The 22,339-nt window shown below is 46.5% G+C and overlaps 1 protein-coding gene across 6 annotated transcripts in view; it reads right to left on the reverse strand.

The window, feature by feature from the left end:
- Positions 1-872: 872 nt before the first annotated feature.
- TLN2 (talin 2) overlaps positions 873-22,339 on the reverse strand; it is a 462,611-nt gene continuing 441,144 nt past the window's right edge. For all 6 annotated transcript variants that reach the window (XM_066344644.1, XM_066344645.1, XM_066344640.1 and 3 more), the window contains 6 exons: positions 21,807-21,931; positions 8,551-8,676; positions 6,388-6,450; positions 6,115-6,297; positions 3,219-3,344; positions 873-1,286 (listed from right to left, as the gene is read on the reverse strand). In XM_066344644.1, coding sequence (XP_066200741.1) covers positions 1,158-1,286; positions 3,219-3,344; positions 6,115-6,297; positions 6,388-6,450; positions 8,551-8,676; positions 21,807-21,931 — 752 coding nt within the window. In that variant the 3' untranslated portion in view covers positions 873-1,157. The remainder of the gene's footprint in view (positions 1,287-3,218; positions 3,345-6,114; positions 6,298-6,387; positions 6,451-8,550; positions 8,677-21,806; positions 21,932-22,339) is intronic.

Consider the following 22,339-nt stretch of genomic DNA (forward strand, 5'->3'; position numbering starts at 1 on the left):
ACATTTAAAGATAGATTCTCAAAATACCATATACTTTCACTTATAAGATGCAAAAATGATCAAAACTATCTTGTTGAAGGTAATAAGATGCAAAAATAATCAAAACTATCTTGTTGGAGGTTCAGGTTGATTTTAGGAATACTAAGACATAGGGAACACGTCCATCTTAGGAGGGAGGGAAGCTGACAGACTTTTCAGCAGATGCCTTCCAATGCTGAATTCTGACCCCTGTAAGAGCCAAGGAGCCGATGTGAGACTTGGAAGAAGGAGCCACCATTGCTTTATTTCAGCTGCAGCCCCACCTTGAACACTTACAAGGGGGAGGATGCGTGGCCTGCGGCCGGGGGGGACAGGGCTTTGTGTGAATGACTGTGTACGAACTGAAACAGCCTCTGCAGCGCTCGGAGCCCACACGCTTTATTATCCCCTGCTCGCCACGCCCTGACCGGAACCCCACATCGCTGCCCTTCGGATTACGGAGGGAAAAAAAACAATCGTTCGATTTCCTGGGCCACAGAATACAAGATGGGTCTGGATTGTACAAGGAGCTTACACATTGAGGCAAGAAGGTGCGCAAACAGGAGCAGGAAGTCTTCACCGCTGGGCGAGCCAGTGCCGGAGACGCAGGAGGATGGCTGAGTCGCTCTCCTGGAGTCCACACTGGCTTACGCTTCTGTCTCTCATAAACCGTGTTCAACTCCAACTCCCACCGTCTCCCAAGGGGGAGAAGAGTATCTCTGACTATCTATGGCATCAATGACTTCCTTGAGCCATTATTTCTTTCCTGTTAAGATTTCACAGAGGCCCAGGAGCAGGCCTGGAGAAGGACCAGCAGACAGCACGAGTGTCTGAGAATGACTTATAATACTGACTTCTTTTTTTTTTTTTTTTTTTGGTAACAGTCCACGAAATGCACGCCCCTCTCTCCTGAGACACAGTGAGGCATGAGGGGAGGTGGCGGAGGAGCTGTAGGTGGGACACTGTACCGTGTGACATCACGATCATGCAGCTGGTGCCCGACAGGACAGAGACGTGAAGACGAGCGCTCAGGGCTCTGGGCTGGCCCCAGGGGGAGGCAGGCAGGTGCACAGCCTCATAGGAACACTGTCCAGTTCACGCAGAGCCATCCCCTGGGGCTCGCCACTGTGGCTCTGGCCTTAGCCTTCGTCCTCCCTCAGCTCCGTGGGTAAGAATTTATACTGCTGTTGGCGTATCTGGGCCAGTTTTTTCCTTGCTTCTTCCAGTTCTCGTTCTTTCTTTAGCATTTCCTCCTGGGCCGCAATAATCTAGAAGGAAGGCAACAAGCTGGATAAAGCTAACACTTTCTAGGAAACTGCCCTCCCCCAGCACCACTCGCTCCGAGCTCCCAGAGGCCGCTACTGTGCACAGGGAACGCGTGTTAGCTCTGAGACCAGCCTCCGGGCCGCGGTCTGGGTTTTGAGACTGATGAGCCAGTTGACCCCAGGAAATTAGCTGACTTCTGGCCACTTATTTAATAGCAAACATCTGTATGATCCCTGTTATGCACCAGGCTCTGGTGTAAGCACTTTACGTGGACTGTCGCAGCATCTTCTTAGCCACACTGGGATGTACGCCCCACGGGTCGTCCTATTTTTCCAGTGAGGGCCCTGAAGCTGAGAGGCCCACTTCCCTGAGGTCCCCAGCTAGTGGAGCAGGACTTGGCCTCAGGTATTCCTGAAGCCAAAGTGGGAGTCATCAACTGCTGGATGGCTTTCACATACTTATTTCCTGCTTGTAAAATATAATCTGAGGAATATTAATAAACAGGTATTTACTATTTTCACTTACGTGAAGAAGATAAGTCTGTGTTCATGAAAGCCAAATAGATTTCTTTCCTGTGGGCCTTTTTAGAACCTTTATTAGGCCAACGATCATTGGGATACTCCTAGGTTGGGGTAGATAGCGCAATACTTCACAGACTTATGTGATCGGAGACCCTTTTTCATGGGACTTTTCATGGGACCAGTGCATCAGGAAATAGAGTCTGGTGAAAATGAGCCATGTCCTTCCACATAGAGAAGTGCTTCAGGAAGAGCTATAAGGTGGGCACGGGAATGAGTGACTTCCCTAGGAGGGTCTCAGTGCTCTGGTGCTAAGAAGAAAACCAATCTTGTATATCGGATTTATGCCAACACACACCCTACGGTGCAAGTCTGATTTCCCAAAGCTCCCCCTTCTTCCCAAGCACATGAACATAACCTTGCACAAGTCAGGCTATTCTTCTCCTCCATCCACTCTTAGGTTTCAAAACCTCTGGTAAAGGGTCACCATTCATTCTCTCTTTTGAGCCAATTTATCTTGAGTGAGTAGCAGCTTCAAACATATAGTTTTACTTCCATGATAATAATACTGACCTTCAGTTTCTCTTCTCCTTTTTTAAAACAGAATCCCTGCCCTGGCCGGTTTGCTCAGTGGTAGAGCGTTGGCCTGGCGTGCAGAAGTCCCGGGTTCGATTCCTGGCCAGGGCACACAGGAGAAGCGTCCATCTGCTTCTCCACCCCTCCCCTCTCCTTCCTCTCTGTCTCTCTCTTCCCCTCCGCAGCCGAGGCTCCACTGGAGCAAAGATGGCCCGGGCGCTGGGGATGGCTCCTTGGCCTCTGCCCCAGGCGCTAGAGTGGCTCTGGTTGCAACAGAGCGACCCCCCGGAGGGGCAGAGCATCGCCCCCTGGTGGGCGTGCCGGGTGGATCCCGGTTGGGCACATGCGGGAGTCTGTCTGACTGTCTCTCCCCGTTTCCAGCTTCAGAAAAAATACAAAAATAAATAAATAAATAAAACAGAATCCCTGATTTTTAGCTAGGCATGTCACTACTAAAAGTACTGCATTTCCCAGCCTCATTTTCAGTGAGGTTGGCCATGTGACTGATAACCAATGGCATGCGAGAGGAAGTGATGTATGCAACTTCCGGACCATGCTTGCCTCTCCTTCACTTCTTCTTGCTGGTGAGAAAGGCCAGGTGGTTTTTGAGCTATCTTGGACCAAGTGACCAAGGGCAACATCTCAGGGATGGTTCAGCAATAGGGAGATAAAGGTTGGGTTTCAGGCACAAAAGAACCACCATACCATTCCTAAACTGCTGACACCTAGACTTTTCACATGGGAGGAACAAACTTCCATCTTGTTTAAGTCACTGTGATTTTGTGTCTCTCACACAAAGCCCATCGTGGGAGTAAACACTGTCTGGATTTAGTCACAAACCTGAGCAATGCCCCCCACAAATTTTGTTTTCACTACGACATCATCATCATCAGCTTTGCCAAATGCTGCCTTCTGGGCCGCACGCACAAGATTGTCTGAAGCTCTTTTTACAGCGTTTCCTGCCGCCTGGAGAGTGAACAACACACATTGTATCATTAGAAACAGCCACTTGGATCTGGCAAGAATAGACATAAAGGTACACTTCATGAGACTATGACTCTATCATCTAATTATAACACAGAAGTTCTGTCTAGTTAGTATCCCTCTGTCTTTCCATTCATCCGTCCATCCGTCCATCCATCCATCCATCCATCCATCCACTGATTCTACCAACACTGGCGCCTACCTAATCTTAGCTCATTCACAGATGAATGAGATCAAGTTCTTGGCCTCCAAGGAACATGAACTTTCGAGGGGAATTGCAATTATGTAAATAAATGTAGTATTTGTTGTATTAACAGAAGTACTCAGGGCTTCTTCCTTGGTCTAGAACACCCCCTCCCATTCAATTTAGACATACTTGAGGACTTGGCTTGGACATCACTTTCTTGGTCCCCCTCAGTCTCACCCACCCCAGTGCTACTGGAGTGCCCTGTACTGGCTTCTTTGCAGACCAGTGGCTGCACCCATCCCCCGACAGTGAATAACCCGAGGGCAAGGGCTGCGACTTGAATCTTTGCATCCCCAGGGCCTGGCACAATACTGCCCTGGGTTGGTGCTCACCGACTGTACTGTGGTCAAAAGAAGGGCTATGACAGCACAACCTACCCCCGCATGGAAGGCTGGGAACCCCCCCAGTAATGGGCCTATCCAGATGTACTTTTAGAGTCAGAGCTGGTTTTTTTATGCCACCCGCTTAATGATGGGCAACTGCTAGAGAGAGGCGAAGAAAAGCTTCTCGGTGTGTGGTCTAGATCTTCGTATAAAGGCTATACCCCACACTGGCTTACTCTTAACGCTCATGGAGCATGGCCTTGGGGACTTGTCTTCTGTCACCTGAGGCATGGGATTATCTTCTAATGGTGGTCTAGGCTTTATTATACCTCCTGAATTCCTAGCCCAGCCCCCTTAGAATCAAAAATATGTGCTTGGGGGTTAAACCTCAGAAACTTAAGTTTTTCTCATTCACACTATGAGGGCTTCTATATATAAGAAGGGAAGGAAAAGCCAGTTAATCTTTGACAAGCAGTCATAATGTGCTGATTCTCAAAATAGCTTTATGAGGTCAGAACTCATTAGTCTACTTTTCTGATGTCGAAACTGAAGTTAAGCAACTTGTCTAAGATCCTGTAGCTAGTAAATTATAGAGCTGGGATTTGAATAGGTCTGTCTAGCCCCAGAGAACCTCTGGGTCACTGTAAGGAACTCTGACACAACACTGCAGCATCCACTGACATCAGCAATAATGGTAAGAGTGATGCAGTGTCCTATCTGTGTAAAGCCCCAGAGCTTACAAAAGCCTCTTCACTTGTCTTGACCTTCATCAGAGCCACTGCCCGTATCTGCAAACTAAGGCCTGAAGAGTTTTGAGTGATTTGTGTAAGATCATACACTTTAATAGGTGGCAGAGGCAGGACTTGAACCCTGGTCTCTCTTAACTCAGGATGTTTTCCTCAAGTGTTCCCTAAACCCACAGACTACACATTCAAATGCACAGCTCCCCATTTGTCCCCGGATTTATCCGAGGGGTCAGAGGAAGGAAAGGGAGTTGGGTCAGAGAGATACTGGGAGGACCAAACACCAGAAATGTACTTTAGGACCTCCTAAAATGAGAGCTCTGAGTTTTGGTGGAATTGTTCAAATATTACTGCCATTTATGAAATTACTCATGACACATTTTTTTTTAGAACATAAACAATTTGCATTATAACACAATAAAAGTCTAGAAAATTGGAAACTTGTCAAAAAAAGTTGAAAAATGTCAAAGTATAGGGACATTCTGGCATAATTAGTTGATGTAATATCATGCAATCATTAAAAATGAGGCTTATGAAGAATGGACCAGTTAGCTTTGCACAGAGAAATTATGAAGACTTTCCTTCAAGGAAAAAGATATGTATGATAAAATGTTAAGTGAAAAAAGCATAATGTCTCTTGCTACAATTACAACTAGACAAAATTATTTTACACATACATAAACACAGGAAGAAAAAAATAATAATATTTGACATATAAAGACATTGAGGCTATGCAACTATTTCATTCAAACATTTCTTTCACTGTGTTGAAAATACTCTATAATTAAAACAATCAGGAAAACATATGCACTGGGAAGGACTCGATTGTCACCTTCAAAGGCATGTTCTCTGGGCTCTGGGAAACCTTTGCAACAGTCTCGTGTAAACTTCTCAGTCCTCTCACTCCCTTCTTTAGCAAACAGTGAACGAGAGCGTCCACTGAAACAGGCCCGGTCTTAGGTGTGAGAGATGCAAAGATAAAGATTTGGTGCCTGCGACTAAGAGGCTCCCCACCTTGTCAAGACAGATATAAAGATACATGTGGTGGCCAGGTAACAGGAACCACAAGAGCGGTCTGGCTCGGGGCTCTGGCAGGACAGAGTAGGGACTGACTGTCTGAGGCCCGGGTGTCAGGAAGGGCTTCCCAGAAGAGGGGATGTTGGAGTTGAGTTGAAGGACAAGAAGGAGTTCCTCAGGCTGGGCTGGTGAGGAGAAGGCCCCCAAGATGTAAGAGCAGAAGGCACACGTGGAGAATGTCAGTTTGGTGTGGCAGCAGGGTGTAGGATGCATGGTCACGCGTGGTAGAAAATGAGAAGAGTGGCACAGAGTTGGCTGATGGAAGGCCTGGTGGGTCATGCCAAGGAAGTGAGACCGTCCCCTTTGGTGACACTTACCCGCTCCAACAGGAGTATTTTCCCACCAGCATCAGTGACCATTACCTGTAGCCGCCTCATGGCCTCTGAATCCTGATCGGCCTTCACCTTGCAGGCCACAAGCAGCTGAGCCGTGGAGGCGGCGACCTGCTTGGCAGATGAGATGAGCTTCTCCTCGCTGGCATGTCCCTGAACGGAGGCATTGGCTGCCTCACAGAGGCTGCTGGTCGCCGCTGCCACCATGCGGGCCTGGGGACAGTCAACAGAGAAGTGACCCAAGGCCCAAACCTCCCACAGGGACTCCAAAAAAAGCAAATGGGGAGGAAGAAGGTGACTCACGGCAGAAATCAGCCCCTGTGACCACTGTCCGTCATCCGCAGCATTGGCGGGGATGGAACCCACCTAGAGGGTGGAGGTTAGAAATCCGCAATGAGAGCTGGAAGGCTTACAGTGACCTGCAACCCCTCGACTCTACACTGCATGGAACTAGAGAGAAAAACACCTTGGACACGCAACACCACCCGGGATTCCCACATCCAGCATCAGCGTGGGAATGGGGCATCCTTTCCTATGTGGGACCCTAGCCACTCCAAGACTGCACCAGCACAGCCTGGCTGGTTTCTACCTGGGCCACAGGGAGTCTACGCAACGCTTTGAATGGCCTCTGTTAGGTTGCCAGGTATTGTGTTTCTGGGGAGATGGCAGAGGAACGACAGGTCGGGCTGTCCTTACATGCTCATTTCCTCTGCCGACCTTTCTCCATTTCAAACATGGGGTCCTCTGGGGTCTCCTCTTTCAAGGACCAAAGGAAACTTAAACCTCTCCTGATTACAGAACCTGAAGCCACACTGTGATTTTCTGGCAGATGATGCAAAAAAAAATAAATAGGTGGTACATTTTCTTTAGTACATCTCAATGTAGACCCTTAAGGAAATACAGACTGTTTTGTTGGGGTGGGGAGAAAATTAAGAAGCTGGAGGTAAGATGATCTCTGTTTCTATTCAGAAATCACAGCAACAAGCGAACTATTTTCTATCCAGACCTAGAGGGGTACCTGTGGGAAGAAATACCTTTACACACGTGGCGGGTTAGTGGCGAGGGAACAGATGACTTTCTATTTGAATATAAAATTGAGGGATCTGTCAGCAATTACAGGAGCCACATCAGGGCGTGGTGAATGTCATGGAAACCCCAAGGTTCTACACAGAAGCCTATCTAGTTCATCTAAGTCCAGCTGAACCTTCTTTAAGACCATGTTTTTAAATGCTTGAACATCTGAGTCCCTTGGAGGACAGGGCTCTGCCATATTCAAGTTGGATTCTCTCGGCTCTAGCAATGTGTCTGGCACATAGTTGGCCCTTTATCAATAAACTGACATTTTTAGGTAGTGTACTCTCAATGATCCATTTTTGGTCTTTACATATTTGTAGGTCAGTAAGTACTTGGTAAGTAAGGTTAGCACAGTGCTATATCCTTAGGGGACAAGTGAGAAACATAAAGGAACAGACTGCATGCCACCTGGGGCAATATATACATGTCAATATTGAAAAACATACCGCCCAATGGTTCACAAAGAAAAGCCAGAGCATGTGCTTTGAAATTAAGACATGACTAAGTTCACAAGAGACTTCCTGGAGGAAGATGGACAGCCGCTGGTTAGGCACTAACTTCCTGTGTGTGCTACATTGCTCTTGGGTCAAGACACAATCATTCTGCCTATCTGACAGCAAAGGCCTTTGAAATCAGAAGTGACTGACAACTGTGATGACCAAATTTCCCAAGCCTACAACCTGATAGGATTTCTGTAGCGCCGTTATATTTGAGAGGCTCTCTGCAGACACAGTTTGGATTGGGTAGTTGTATGGGAAAAAAACAGGACACAGGGAGTATTTTAGATTGCAAGACCTTCCCATAGCTGGGATTAGTCTAATGTACTATTAATCCTTTGGCTTATTGAAAAAGAACTCTGCTTTCACGCTAATGCAGATGGAATGGGTGACTGGAGATGAAGCAGATAAAAGATATCTTGGATTTAAACCAGACTGGCCTTCTGGCCAAGGGGCTTGGGAGAATGCTAACCGCAGAGTTGGACAGCATCATCTACACAGTGCTAGACAATGAGTGGAGTCATTGGAATTGGAAGGCGGCATTACCAAGTCCCCAACTATGGTGCTTATATAGCCATCCACCAGGAAAACATGACAGCTTACGTCTTTAAGTAACCTAACGTACAGCGGGAATATAAACGCCTGTTTAGGGCCTAATCACCACTCAGAGCACGAGGCTTTCCTTAACCAGAGGCAGATGAGAGTGCTGGAGGCCAACCCCTTCCTTCTGTGTGTCAGGTTTAAGCAAACAGTTGCCAGTCAGTGGGAGCAGACTGGCATTCAGTGTGGGAAGGCACGGCCCTGGTTTCCTCAGGCAGGCCAAGTGCCTTCCCTCCTCTCCCCACAGGCTCCACTATGTGAATGTCCCACCATCGGACCAGCGGGGTGTACCCACCTTTCCTTGGGCCACCAGCTCCCTCTGGGCTGCCGAGGCCGATTTGACCAGGGCGCTCGTGGCAGCAGCAATAGATTTAGCAGCTTCCAAGATCTGTTCTTCAAAATCCAGGGTCTCATCTGCTTGCTATAACCAAAAGAAAACAGCGTCACAGGCAATTCATCTCTACACAGTGCGCTTTCTGCCAAACTACTTACTGCTTGGTCACCTGGCTCTGCATCTGTGTAGTGCTGTTTGTCGACAAGCCACACCCAGGGTAGAAAGGCCTGCGCTGGCAGGCTGCCCCTCCGTCTGCTGCCTCCCCATGCCCCCTCCCCAAACAGTGAAAGCTGCCAGCCCCTGACATTATGCACAAATGTTTAATCAGGAAATTCTAAGGCAGACTCTTTTTTCCAGGGCAGAATCTTTAAAGAGACATACATTCACTGCGAATCAAATATCTCGAATGGTTCCATCAGCCTCAAGAACCAAAATCAAAATAATCAACAATCAAAATTCAAAGGGCAGGTGGTGGCACATTCTTCCACGGCTCAAGGCTCAAAAAATGGGTTGAAAAAAGGAAAGATGGCTATCAGTCGTGCAAAACCTTGTTTTTCTGGGGTAAAACCAAAGCAAAAGAGCATGTGCATTTTTGTGGCTACGCACGAAGATAGTTACATACCAACCAAAGAGTCACCCAGTGATGGAAAAGAAGCCCAGCATGGCGGAGCTGGTTCAGTCCCCGGAACCGGAGGCCCGGCCGCGCCTGGGGAAGAACACTGGCCATCACTGCGCAGGCGCTGTCAGGCCTCGGGCTCTCTGGCAATCCTCCACCACCACCACCACCACCACCACGCCCTGTGCTGCCAGAACAACCTGGGAAAGTGAAGACAAGCTTTGGGAAGTGGGGCAAATGTGAAGACCTGGGTTCTGGGCTGGGTGGAATGGAGCACCACCATTTGGGGTGGGCAGACTAGATGACGTTCAAGGTCCCTTCCAGCACGCACATTCTGTCATAACGGTTAAGTTCCCCTCAGGCCCCAGGCTGTGGAAGATGTGGACAGTACCTTTTAGGTACTAAGTGGTGATGACCAGGTGTAGCAATACTTTTCTTTGTGTGTGTATGGTAAAATACACATAACCAAATCTACCCTTTGGACCAATTTTAAGCACATAAGTCAGTGGCAGTAAGCACATCGGGTGTACAACAGCAACACAATTTTTACAGTGCTTACTATGTGCCAAGAATTTTGTTAGGCACTTTCATGTCCATTAACTTGTTTTATACTAAAGAAGAGAAAAAAAATCCTATACCACAGTTATCTATATCCTTATACTTACAGTGAGAAAACTGAGGCTCAGGGAAGTGGAGAACTGGGCCCAAGGTTATGTGGCGGCATGAAAACTCTAAACGAGTCCGAAACCAAAATCTCTGATTCCTTAATGATCTGTTTTACTAGCCAAAGGCCACTCCCCACCAGCAGGGCATCCACAAGAATAATTTCAGATCAGAGGCTCAAAGTCGGCTTGCTAATGATCTCATAGGAGACATTATACTAGATAGATACATGGATACAATTGTTTCCTAGTTCCCCATTCAGGAGCCACTGGAGATTTTTGTTTTTACAACCCATGTTATCAAAATAGCATTTCAGTGCACAGGTAGTGGATCTGAAGAATGACAGCAGCCTGTAAGAAGTTCTGAGACAGGAGCTGTGTAGTATTTCTTTTTCTTTTCTTTTCTTTCTCTCTTTTTTTTGGACAGTCTAATTCTAGGAGCATTTAGGACAGAAATGGACTCAGTTCCAATGAAATCCTTCTGGATTCCTCATTATGGGGTGGGGGTGGAGGAGCTGTAGTGGTGGAATATAAAATGTGTTTACTGAAATACAAAGATGACTCATCATAAGACACTCTGGCATGAAAGGTGGTGTTACACACGGGCCCAAAGAGATGACATTGGGCTCTGATACATGTATTCAACGACCTAGGATTAGGAGCTTTTCTTAAAATTCATTCTGCAAGAGAAAGTCAAGCATATAAAAGATTAAGGTACTGAGAATATAACAGAATTTTTGAGTCCAAAGGGAGCCCCTCCTCAATTTGCAGATCAGAAAGCTGAGGCTTCCAAGTTTCCCGCACTCCTGTCTCAGCTACATCGTGCGTTCCAAGATCGAGTCCACTTTACAGGGAGGGGTGCCCATCAGCAGATTTCTGATTTCCTAAATTTTAGGATTCATAAATATGGAACTTCCTTAAAATGGATTGCTAACTCTAAGCATAGACAGGTCTGATAGAAGCATCTCATTACAACTAGCTTGAAGGGCCTGCCCCACATCTTTGGCTGCCCTGTAGGGTTTTCTTTTCTTTTTTTTGTAAACCACACGCTTGAAATAGACATTTAACTTCAAAACATTTTTGATACCTACTGAGTTTTCTTACAATGGCAGCTGCTGTAACGTCCTTTTGATGAAGTTTTATTTTTCTTTCCATAACATCTCTATGCTTTAAAACGGACACAGCAGAAAGCCTTATTTCTGGGAGACCTTTGCTCTTATTAAAAAGGACCCGAGCCCTGGCTGGTTGGCTCAGTGGTAGAGCATCAGCCCGGAGTATAGATGTTCTGGGTTTGATACCCGACCAGTGCACACAGGAGAAGCGCCCATTTGCTTCTCCACCACCCCCCTCCTTCCTCTCTGTCTCTCTCTTCCCCTCCTGCAGCCAAGGCTCCATTGGAGCAAAGTTGGCCCGGGCGCTGAGGATGGCTCCATGGTCTCCGCCTCAGGCACTAGAATGGCTTTGGTTACAATGGAGCAATGCCCCAGATGGGCAGAGCATCGCCCCCTGGTGGGCATGCCAGGTGGATCCCGGTTGGGCGCAGGTGGGAGTCTGTTTCTCAGCCTCCCTGCTTCTCACTTCAGGAAAAAGAAAAAAAGCACCTGAGAGTTTCCCAAGAAAGGCTTAATAGAGCTGACTGGGATGGCAACAGGGACAGAGGGAGAGCCTTCAGGTGCCGCAGTGTGGGCAGAGTTTTTGTGACCTCTGCACCCGCGACCTCTGCATCCCGGCTGGACCCATCCTCCCCATAGGCCAAGTTCATCATTAACACTCACCCCGCCCTCTCTCTCCTGCTGCACACAGCCGTCAACACCTGGTGTCTTCCTCCATAGCACACAACTTCTAGCCTCATGGAAAATGAGATCTACCCACCCCAAGGAGGCTGGGTGAGAAGCCAAGCACCCCAGTCAGTGCTCCCCATTAGCTTCAGCTCCCACGAGCACAGAGGATGGAATCTGGGAGAGGGTGGTGAGGGCGGCCAGAGGGGAGAGGAGGACACCCATTGCTTAACCACATTGCAAAAAAGGAGACAACTGGAACTGGCTTGGTCTTCGAAGGACTTCCCTAAATAAAAGGATCATAATTAAAGTGCAGGATCTGGTAACAGAACAAACCCCACTGTAGCTGGGAGACTAGGAGAATAAGAACAGCAAGGAGAAGCTGCTCTAAGGGGACTCAGTTGAAGAACCTAGAGACCCAGGCAGCACAGACCGGGAGGTCGGGCTCCTCTCACTGAGCCTCCTCCTCTTGTTCCCACCGGAGAGGCTCGGCGGGTCAGTCTCTTAGAGATCTTCTTTAGCTGAGATATTTTATTGGTCTGACCAATGGTTACCAAATTTGCTCCTCTGAATTATGCAAGACGGAGTGAAATCTTCACTCCAGAGTCTTACCCCGCCCTAAACAACTGGTGCCATTAAAGTTGACCAGTATAACTAATCCTATGCATGTACACAGTTTAAAGCTACTCGCATCCAATAGAGACAATGAACTTTTTTTTTTTTTTTTTTTAAACAGAGTCAGAGAGAGAGTCAGACAGGAACGGAGAGATGAGAAGCATCAATCATTAGTTTTTCATTGCGCGTTGCAACACTTTAATTGTTCATTGATTGCTTTCTCATATATGCCTTGACCGTGGGCCTTCAGCAGATCGTGTCGGGCCGTGCTGGGGGCCCACCCCTTGCTCGAGCCAGCGACCTTGGGTCCAAGCTGGTGAGCCTTGCTCAAACCAGATGAGCCCGCGCTCAAGCTGGCGACCTCAGGGTCTCGAAACTGGGTCTTCCACATCCCAGTCCGACGCTCTATCCACTGCGCCACCACCCAATCAGGCCAGAGACAATGAACTTAAGGAAACATTTTCGTTAAATGGGCTAAACCCACAGCTCTTGCAGAACTCCCTGAGAACCTGGTTAAAGACGCTGTCTGTATTTTAGTAGGTCCCTGGGAACCTGCATTTCTAATGGAGGTGTTCCCGGGAAACTCTGTGGGAAATCCTGGCCTGGGTAAGGAAAAACAGACACCAGTCAACTGAATCTTACCAGCCTGTGATCACCCCAGTGCATGGACAGTGTTTTATTCAACTTATATCTTTCGAGCACAAAATCAGACAGAGAAGCCCATGTGATAAACGCCTGGTTGAATGAACGTATTCATTCAAAATGAGTCTCCCAACTTCTAGAGTTCAGCCAAAGGACAATTCACATGGTTAGAGGAGAAATGCATCAAGTAGGCATCCACATTAGTGACTGGCCGTTCCTGGTTCCTGGGGGAGGAAGGCACACGCATCCACACGCAGGCTCCTACCCCCTGTAAGGCCGTGGGTTAACCGCGTGCTCTGCTTGCATCCCTCCACTGGCTTTCATAGTTGGTGCCATTTAGTCATGCACATACATGTGTAAACACAGTGGCACTGTTGGCATTTTACTAAGAGGCTCTCTTAATAAAATAATGCCGGGTAAAATAACAGATGTGCAAACTGAGAGTCTGTTCTGCTTAATGAAGGTGTTAGCTGTAGCCTCTGAGTACTGAGTCTTTCTCTCACCCTTCGTACACTGTACTTTTCCCCGCTCCCCTCCACATGAAGAGGCTGTTGGCTAGGTCACCACTAGCTCTTAACAGTTGTTAGGAACTGTCTAGCGGACTAGCTGAGAATGGGTTTCCCTTGGTTTTTTGGTAGCTTTGATAACGGTTTATGCACATTTTGCTGACATCTTTCCTGCCTGGTGATCTTATGCAGAGTCCCCTTTTAAAAAGCGAGAGGTCTGATGAGCTCCTCCCCGGGCGAGACCACACTGGCGCTGGCTCCCGTGCTGCCTGCTCCCCACACTCAGAGCTTCGAGACTCACTCTGATTGGTCTAAAGTCCAGGGAGTTCGAGGTTCCACTGGTAGGAGAGGGGAAAGAAGGGTGGAAAGGGGACCGAAAACAGGAGGCCTTTCTTTACTTTTATTTTTTTGCCTTTCAAGGATTCTGAGAACAGTCTTTGCAGTAAGTAATTCATTTATTTTTCTCAGCCTCCTTCCCTCCTACGTATCTGATAGGGTTGTTATAAGTAAACTATTAATATTCGTGGAGCATAACTGACTCATAGTAATGCTCATTAACTACCAGCAATTAATTTCATTATTGTTTCTACTACTTCATATATTTTTTAACAATCTTAAAAAATTTTTTTCAGGCTTTGGGCTAAGATAGTCTGTTTTCCCTTTCTGAATGCTGTTTGCCACTCATAATTCTAATAACAGTTCTACCTGCCTTTTCTGATTAAAACCTAAAATAATTATAAATAAAAGGCACAAATCAAAGATAAATGAAATGGCACACGATACAGATCGGCACTGCTTCCAGCTTCTCCCTCAACACCCAACCAGGAGATGGGCCACCTGGTTCAGTCACTGCTCTGCACTTCCTGACTGCGACTTCGGAGCCTTCGCCATGCTTCTCCAGCACCAATCAGTTTTCTGTTTGTAATTTGAGGAGGAACTCAACCCTCCAGGTCCTGTAGCTTAGTCATGCTATGGTTCCAAATGAAACCCTTCTTATAAGGCACTGACTAAAGTAAGCAGAGAATGCTTCTCTTCCTTCCCCTGTTGACCTGCCCCAGGCCTGCCTCCCCGACAGGTCTCTGGGCATCTGCAAGGCAGAGGGAGAGCATCTCCATCCGTGGTCCCTTTTTGTTGTGAATCACATCCACGCCAACCTGCAGCCCCTTTCCTCAATGAACTTGAGGTGAAGGAGCCGAAGTCACACACAGCATATGGCCAGATGCCCCAATTTCTGCCTTCCTCCCTAAAAACCACCTCTGGGGGTTTGCCTTTCTGAGAGCTGATAAACACAACAGTGGCTTTTTTCACCACTGGACCAAAGCCAGATGACAACTCATGGCACTGTCTTCCCAGCTAGGAGTCATGCTTTGTTCTGTGTTATTGAGAGTCGGGCAGAATGCCTGCTATTAAACACAAGGTTTATCATATTGTATCACATCAGAAACCTAAACAAATTTTTGTATATATAAAAAGTATGAACATTTTGCATATAACTCAAATGTCTTTGGGGAGAAAATAGGAAGCCAACACCAAGCAGTCCCACAATGCGAGCGAGGCGTTTCCTGCCAGTTGGAAGCTGAGCAGAACAGGCAGCCACATTTCCCCCTTTCTGGTAGTGAGTTGGGCTGCTACTAGTTTACTTCTGGTATGGACTTGACAGGTGCCTGGTGGAGACCTTGGCCTGTACCCAAAGGCCCACTGTATCAGAGCCAGATCAGCTTCTCCTTCAGCGGAACTGTGGGCGGGTTGTTTTTAGGACCACCACGCTAAATAGTTCTAATAAAGAGGAAACCTCGTAGAACAACTGGAACTGACAGAACCTCAGACTTGACACAGGGCCCCCACACCCCACCTTCAAGGCCAGCCTGCTCTCAGGGAAAGTGTAAACTGATGAAGTGGGTGGCAGAGAAAAAGCGCCGACAAGCGGCTGTGCTGCAACCTGGGGAGGGACTCCCTTCCGCATCCAGATGCGGAACGCACGCACATTCCTGCATATCCATTGGAAGAGGTCCGCGCGTGCACACTAGCGTCTCGGGAGTGCTTTACCCACAGTACCCACTGCTTTAGTAAACTTTTTTATTTTTTAAGTGAAAAGTAATGCCACTGAAATGATTTCTGTGGTTGCTATCTCTGTTGGATGGACTCACTCAGAGATTTTTGTCATGCTCTCACCCTCAAAAAAAGGGGGGGGCACTGAATGTCTATGTAAGAAGCATGGACAAAGACAAGGTAACAGAATTCTTTCAAAGATTAACCAGGTACATTTGTTACACTGTGAGCCCACTGATAAGAATCCTTGGCCTGGCCGGTTGGCTCAGCGGTAGTGTTGGCCCTGCATGTGTTAAGTCCCAGGTTCGATTCCTGGTCAGGGCACACAGGAGAAGCGCCCATCTGCTTCTCCACCCCTCCCCCTCTCCTTCCTCTCTGTCTCTCTCTTCCCCTCCCACAGCCAAGGCTCCACTGGAGCAAAGTTGGCCTGGGCACTGAGGATGGTTCTATGGCCTCTGCCTCAGGCACTAGAATGGCTCAGACTGCTGCAGAACAACAGCCCAGATGGGCAGAGCATCGCCCCCTAGTGGGCTTTCCGGGTGGATCCTGGTCAGGTGCATGTGTGAGTCAGTCTGTCTGCCCCCCCCTTCTCACCTCAGTGGGGGGGAAGAATCCTCTATGTGTCTGAGGACGGTCTGACAAGGACCTACAGTTCCACCAGTGGGGAGTCACTGGAGAACATGTGCAGCCCACATTCCCCACACCTCTTCGCTTTTCACACCCTACACCTCTCAGACAAGGTCAGAGCCCACAGGTTAGCCATACAGAAACTACTGTATCTGCTCCTCTGCTTCCTCCCTGGTCATCCGGCTGCCTTTCCGACTCATTCAATTAATCAGTAGAGCATGCTGGTCAATAGCAAAATTTCCAAAAGAAAACCACATCAATTGTAACAAATGAGCTTTATCTTAAGGTCCTCTTAAACCTGTATTTTTCTTTATTTATAACTTGCTGTCTCTTTTTCCTGACTGTTTGCCATTTTGGTTGAACAGCTTACACTATACTCAGAACCCCAAACCCTGCTCCCTGGCTGGGGGAAGTTGGCACTGATGTTGGCAGCATCCGGAAAATCGTCTGGAAGAGCTCCTGCAGGCATACACTCACGGACCACTTCTCAGCAGAAAAGGGATGGGCTTACATTTTAACTCCCAAAGCCAGGACTCCAGCACATTTCCCTCTCCTGAGACATCACTTCTCTGCTGCTGCTGCTGCGACCTGTCACTACGCATGCACCACAAGCCACTTGGAGATGGCTCCTAGACGTTACTCAAGGAAGCCTTCTGAGCTACCTCTTCAAACTGCTGGCTCACCACCTGGGAGGAGAACTGCATATGGACATACATGCAGGAGTGTTGTTTAAAAGAACACTTCTTTTCTCCTCCCCAAAGCGGAGCTATTAGCATGCTAGTTCTCTCTGCAGAAAGCAGTGTTCGCTTGTTGAGGGAGATCAGAATGCACTCGCACATACTTCACAGGCTCGTCTACAAGGAAGAGGTCACAGTCGACTAAAGAAGGCAGTTATGTGCCAGAAAAAATATTTCATAATCCTGAACTTCCTTTTGCACCCAATTAGGCTATGGAATTCCTTTCTGATTGTCGGCTTAGTCTAAATATTATCAACTTCTACTGACAAGCTAACCTATAACAGGAAATTCAACAGACAGAGTATAGTCCACACTACTTATCTTTATTAGATATATTTAGTCCTAACCAAGGTTTGCATAAAGGCCAGTGACTCATCATCCACACAGCTGGTATGGCTGATGTGGTCTATACATTTTGTTACTGTGGGTGGAGAGGAAAGTTACAGATAGTTGATTTGTGCTTGAGTTTTTGCTGCAAACTTGGTGATGAAAATTACTAACTTCTAAACTGAAGATCAGCATAAAAATGAACTGAAATGAAATATAAACCTAGATGCATTTGGAGCTCATAATCCTGACCTTTATTTCATGTCACAGACACGGGGTGGAGCCCCCCCATTTTTCCAATGAGCATATAACCCTTGAGGATTTAGCAACGCACCAAACTGAACTGTACATCACATCTCAAGCTCTTATAAAACATCAATAATTATGACTTGTTTCTATAATAAAATAATCTGGCAATACTGATACAGGTTTAAAATGCTACAAGAAGAAATGGAATATAACATAATGAAATATAATGAGCGCTCCATCTTCTAAGTCTACTTGTAGTTTAGGCATATTCTTTCCTGTTGCCTTAGAAACTGTATTAGGAACCCCCGGAGACAGGGCAAGACACTGTAGGAATATGTTTGATATATAGTTGGATTAAATAACAACCTAATATATCAAACATATCACACAGAGGCCTGCAGAAAAGGCATCCAGGTCTGACTGAATTCGAGACTAGGCGCAGTACTGCAGGCTGCGGCCGCAGGGGGTGGTCACCCCTGCAGCTCCTTTACCTGTCTGCGGAGCACAGTCTGTCTGCAAGTGTGGAAGCGGCGCCATGAGTGACATCGTAGCACATGCACCAGAGCTTGCTGGCATTCTCATTTTGCCTTTATACCATCTTCCCAAGCAAACGGTGGATTCAACAGGGCCAACTTGTTCGTTATTCGTGTCTGGGAGACTCCAGGCAAAAAGAGGTGCTTAAATTTTAAGGGCCTGACGTGGGAATAAACCAGGAATCATCTTCATACACCACAGACTATTCTACTTTGAAAACAGGCAACCTAAGAATGTGGTGAGCAAAACAATTTAAACAGAAACACTGCCCGTCCCCGAAACTGTTTCTCAAAGCAGTGTAAATGCCGCCCAGTTCCGGAAGGAAAGCGTGAGCTCGTTCTACTGAGGGCCTGTGTGTTGTGTGTTGAATTATAGGAATAGGGATGTCATAGCAATTGCTTATTCACAGTATCCTAAGTTTTGTTTCTGTTTTTTGGGTTTTTTTGTATTATGGGAGGAGATAGAGAGAAATCTCAAAAGACTAATTGATTTGGCTGCCAAAATGGATTTTTTTAAACTGGGGAAATAAATTATTTTATAAATGCAAGAAAGATATTTTATTTCATGTGGGCATTACCACAAAGCTGATGGCACTCCTAGATGTGCATAAAAGCTATGTTTTTTTATTTTTAAAGATCAAATTGGCTTTAATAAATGATTCATGAATAAGGCAGCATCCCAGCTAGTAAACGAAAGAAAGGTATTCTCACAAAAGCTCTGGTTTTAGTTGACAGTTTCTTCAAAAACAGTTTTATAGATAATATAATCCATGTTGTGGGAGTCTCTAGCCACTGGGCAGAGAGAGATTTCAGATCACACTAAAGCAGTGATTTTCAACTTTTTTTCCCTTATGGCATACAAAAACTAATTACTAAGGGAAAAGAGGTCAGTGCACACCATTTGGAAATCGCTGCTCTACAGCACTGTAGAAATACAAAGATGGGAGCGATCTAAAAAGTAGGTAGCCCCATAATGAAATGTACGGACTCAAATAAACAGATTATGATCTTGACCAAAGGATTCCTTGGCTTTCCATAAAAACCAAAACCAAAACACACACACACACACACACACACACACACACACACACACACACACACACACACACACTGTAAACACAAAGGCTAAATGACCTTGAGTAGTGTGGGAAGTGCCCACTAGTCTACTTCACAGTCATCACTAATTCAAATGCTCTTATTTTTAAAACATAGACCCCCCATCACCCCAATTCCATCACTCTTTACATTCCCCACCTGTGTCCTTCATAAGCCAGTGATTTTCACAGAGCTGTAACCACAATGAGTACACAATAATGTATTTTTCTTTACGTTATGCCGTGAGCATCTTCTCTCTGCTACACACACTCTCAACCATTATTTTTAATAGCCACTACTCTACTTTTCCTTAAAGTAGACACTCCGGGCACATCCAACTCTCACTGCCACAAATAAGAATGAAAGGAACAACCCTCTCTCACACACAGAACTTTCTTCCTCTCTGGGTTTCCTCTTCAGAACAGAGAGATTCTCAGAGGTGGGATTAATGGCTCAAAGGGTACGGGCAAACCTAAAACCTCCCCCGAGGGACTGCACCAGCCTTTCTGACACTGGGGAGGCCCAGAGGACACTGGTATGGACGACAACTGCTACCAGAGCCTGTGCACACTGCTCCGAGCTTAGCCCCGGCCCGTGGACGCCGGCCAGGTGATCTAACCCAATTCTGCATCCACAGAGCAGGGATGGTAAGGGTGTTGCTTGTGGACTTGTTGCAAACACCAGATGAGTTAATCCATTAAAAGTACCTAGGAGACTGCCTGGCACCCAATCAATGTGAGCTTTTAGTTTTGCCTTTTTTCTTTTTGCTGAGGCCATCAGCTTATGGTTCTATGGAATAATTTTTATGTCAGGCACTTCCCCAGGAGGGAGTAGATAAAAGTCCCAGAAGCCTATTTGTAGTGATGATGCTACAGTTACTGCTTACTAAGTCTTATTGTATGTCAGGCACTGTGTGCTTAAATTATCTCATTTGTCATAACAACAACCCTATGGGGTAGGAACTCTAACGACTCTTTCAGATCAGAAACCATTAGGTAAGGAAGCGGCCGGCAGAGGGAAGCCCAGATTCAGAGACTGCCTCAAAAGGACCTGGAGAAAGGACAGAAGGAACGGGACTGACACAGGAGCTCTTGGAACATGGTGACGTGTTAATGTTAAATTAGCACCAGGCTAATTCCCAAGGAGAATGAGGGTCAACTGACATGACTTCCGCATCAGGAGATGGGAGCTTTCCCAAGAGAGGCCACTTTTAATAAATCACATAAGGAAAAATAAAAACAAATGAAGCAGGAAGCCTCTAAATATTAGTTGATGGTTGCTGCTTACTTCTCAAGTTGAAAGTACATTTTCCATTCAATGATTAGCTTGCCTTACAAAGCAGAAACAGGGACATACCCAGAAGATGGAGTTGCTCCTATAACCCTACAACCACACTTAAGTTTGTTAAGAAAACCTCAGTCTCAGACAGCATAAGACCTTCAGGTTAGAGGCCAGTGAAGAGAACCCTGAAAAAACCCCATATCAGAAGCCCAAACTCTTGATTACATCTTGATGAGACATTAAAAAAAAAAAAGATGTCTTTACCAAGTCTAGAGTGACTATATTAGGAGATCGGTTCTAAGAAGTCCATGGTTTTTGAGACTCACGGACGTAGACAAAAGCGAAGTGGTTACCATAGGGAGGGGGTGGGCAGACGGAAGTAACAGGGACCAGATACACGGTGACAGAAAGTGGTCTGACTTAGGGTGATGGGCACACAACACAATAATGAATAGTTCACATGCTATGGAGAAGTATACCTGTAACCTATGTGTTCCTATGGATCAATGTCATCCCATTAAATTTAATTTCTAAAAAAAAAAAAAAGAATTCCATGGTTTTAAAAATGTTCTACAGCTTAATCCATTCAACATATGCTCACGCGTATTTCACATACAACACTGGCCCTGGCCCTGCTTTTGAGCGGTTGGGTGTATTCTAGTGCTGAGACTTCAGCTTTTGGTTTTACAGAAAAGGTGGAATTTTAGGCATACTTGAACTCAGGGAGCCAAGGTTACAGGTAACAGAAAGGACTTGCATGAATAGAGCAAAAAAGAGACCTCCTCTGGTTCTACTATCTTCTCACTGAAGGTAACCATGGGGAGGGGGGGTTACAGCTTCTTACAGGGTTGGGCTTTGCCCCAGGCCAGCATTAGCTCACCATCCTTTTTACTTAATACTTATCCTCCCTACCAGCCAAGCTTAAACTTTCTTTTGATGGCTGTTTCTCTTAACATATACTCATGATCGCAAGTTCTAAACATCTACCTAATGACAAACATAGCTGAAGAAAACTCACCATCAGTCAGTTTCCAGCATCTACTGAGAAAGTCGATTATTGAGTGCACCTCTGAGATTCACATGGTTCTTTTTTAATTTTAAGGACAGGAGAGGCCCAGCATTGCTATTGCTCTGTTAAAGGCATTATGGAAACCAGAAAATTTGAGGGTGACAATCTCACATTCAGTAACAGGGACTTTTTTTTTAAAGAAAACATCCAACACCTGCTTTATTTATAATGGAACTAAATCACGCTTGTAAATGCCCAATCCATCCCCTTGATACCCAAAGGTATTTTTCTAGGTGGTTAACCTGAAAGACTGGCCCACTGGGTTTTTTCCATACCCTGTGAAAGGGGCTGGGCAGGTCGAGCAGGTTTGCAGCTTGCTAGTCTAACCACGCGGAGTAAGACAAGCTTCCTGCAGCGCACCTAGCTCCATTACACAGCCATCCACCGGGAGACCACTGACATCAGACAAGCAGCCACACACGGACACTCACTTTTGGTTTTGCTCTTGGCTTCAGCTGCTCTAACTTCTTAGCAGCAGCCTCAATGGATGCTGCTGCCCCCAGTAATTCTGTTTCTGCAATGACGGTTGGGTCTTCTGGATCCACCCACTCTGTTCCTAAAATCAGTCCAAAGAGGGTCATTCTTGGTAGCTGCAGACCTCAGGGCACTGGCTTAATTACAAACAATATCTAGATTTGCATGCAGAGAAGTTTCTTGAACATAATGGTTGTACTGTCCTAAGGGATTGACTCTAGTTCTCTGCGATCAACTGGGTACAGAGGGGCACCGGTCTGGTCCTGGCTTTCTAAATCAGTTGTGTGCACAGCCCTCCCACAGGAGCAGTTGTCAGTGAGAGTTGTTTCAAAAGTCAAGATCTCATGGACTATCGCCGGCTTGAACGTGACTCTGACTTCTAACTTAGGGCCCATGACTGCAGGCAAGCATCCTCAGGAGACTTGAGACTGTGCTGAGCACAGAGCGATTTACTACGCTCTTCTCCTGGGCACGCATGAGAGTAGCCACT

Source organism: Saccopteryx leptura, chromosome 6 (genome assembly GCF_036850995.1).
Source record: "Saccopteryx leptura isolate mSacLep1 chromosome 6, mSacLep1_pri_phased_curated, whole genome shotgun sequence".
NCBI classification, from domain to species: Eukaryota; Metazoa; Chordata; class Mammalia; order Chiroptera; family Emballonuridae; genus Saccopteryx; species Saccopteryx leptura.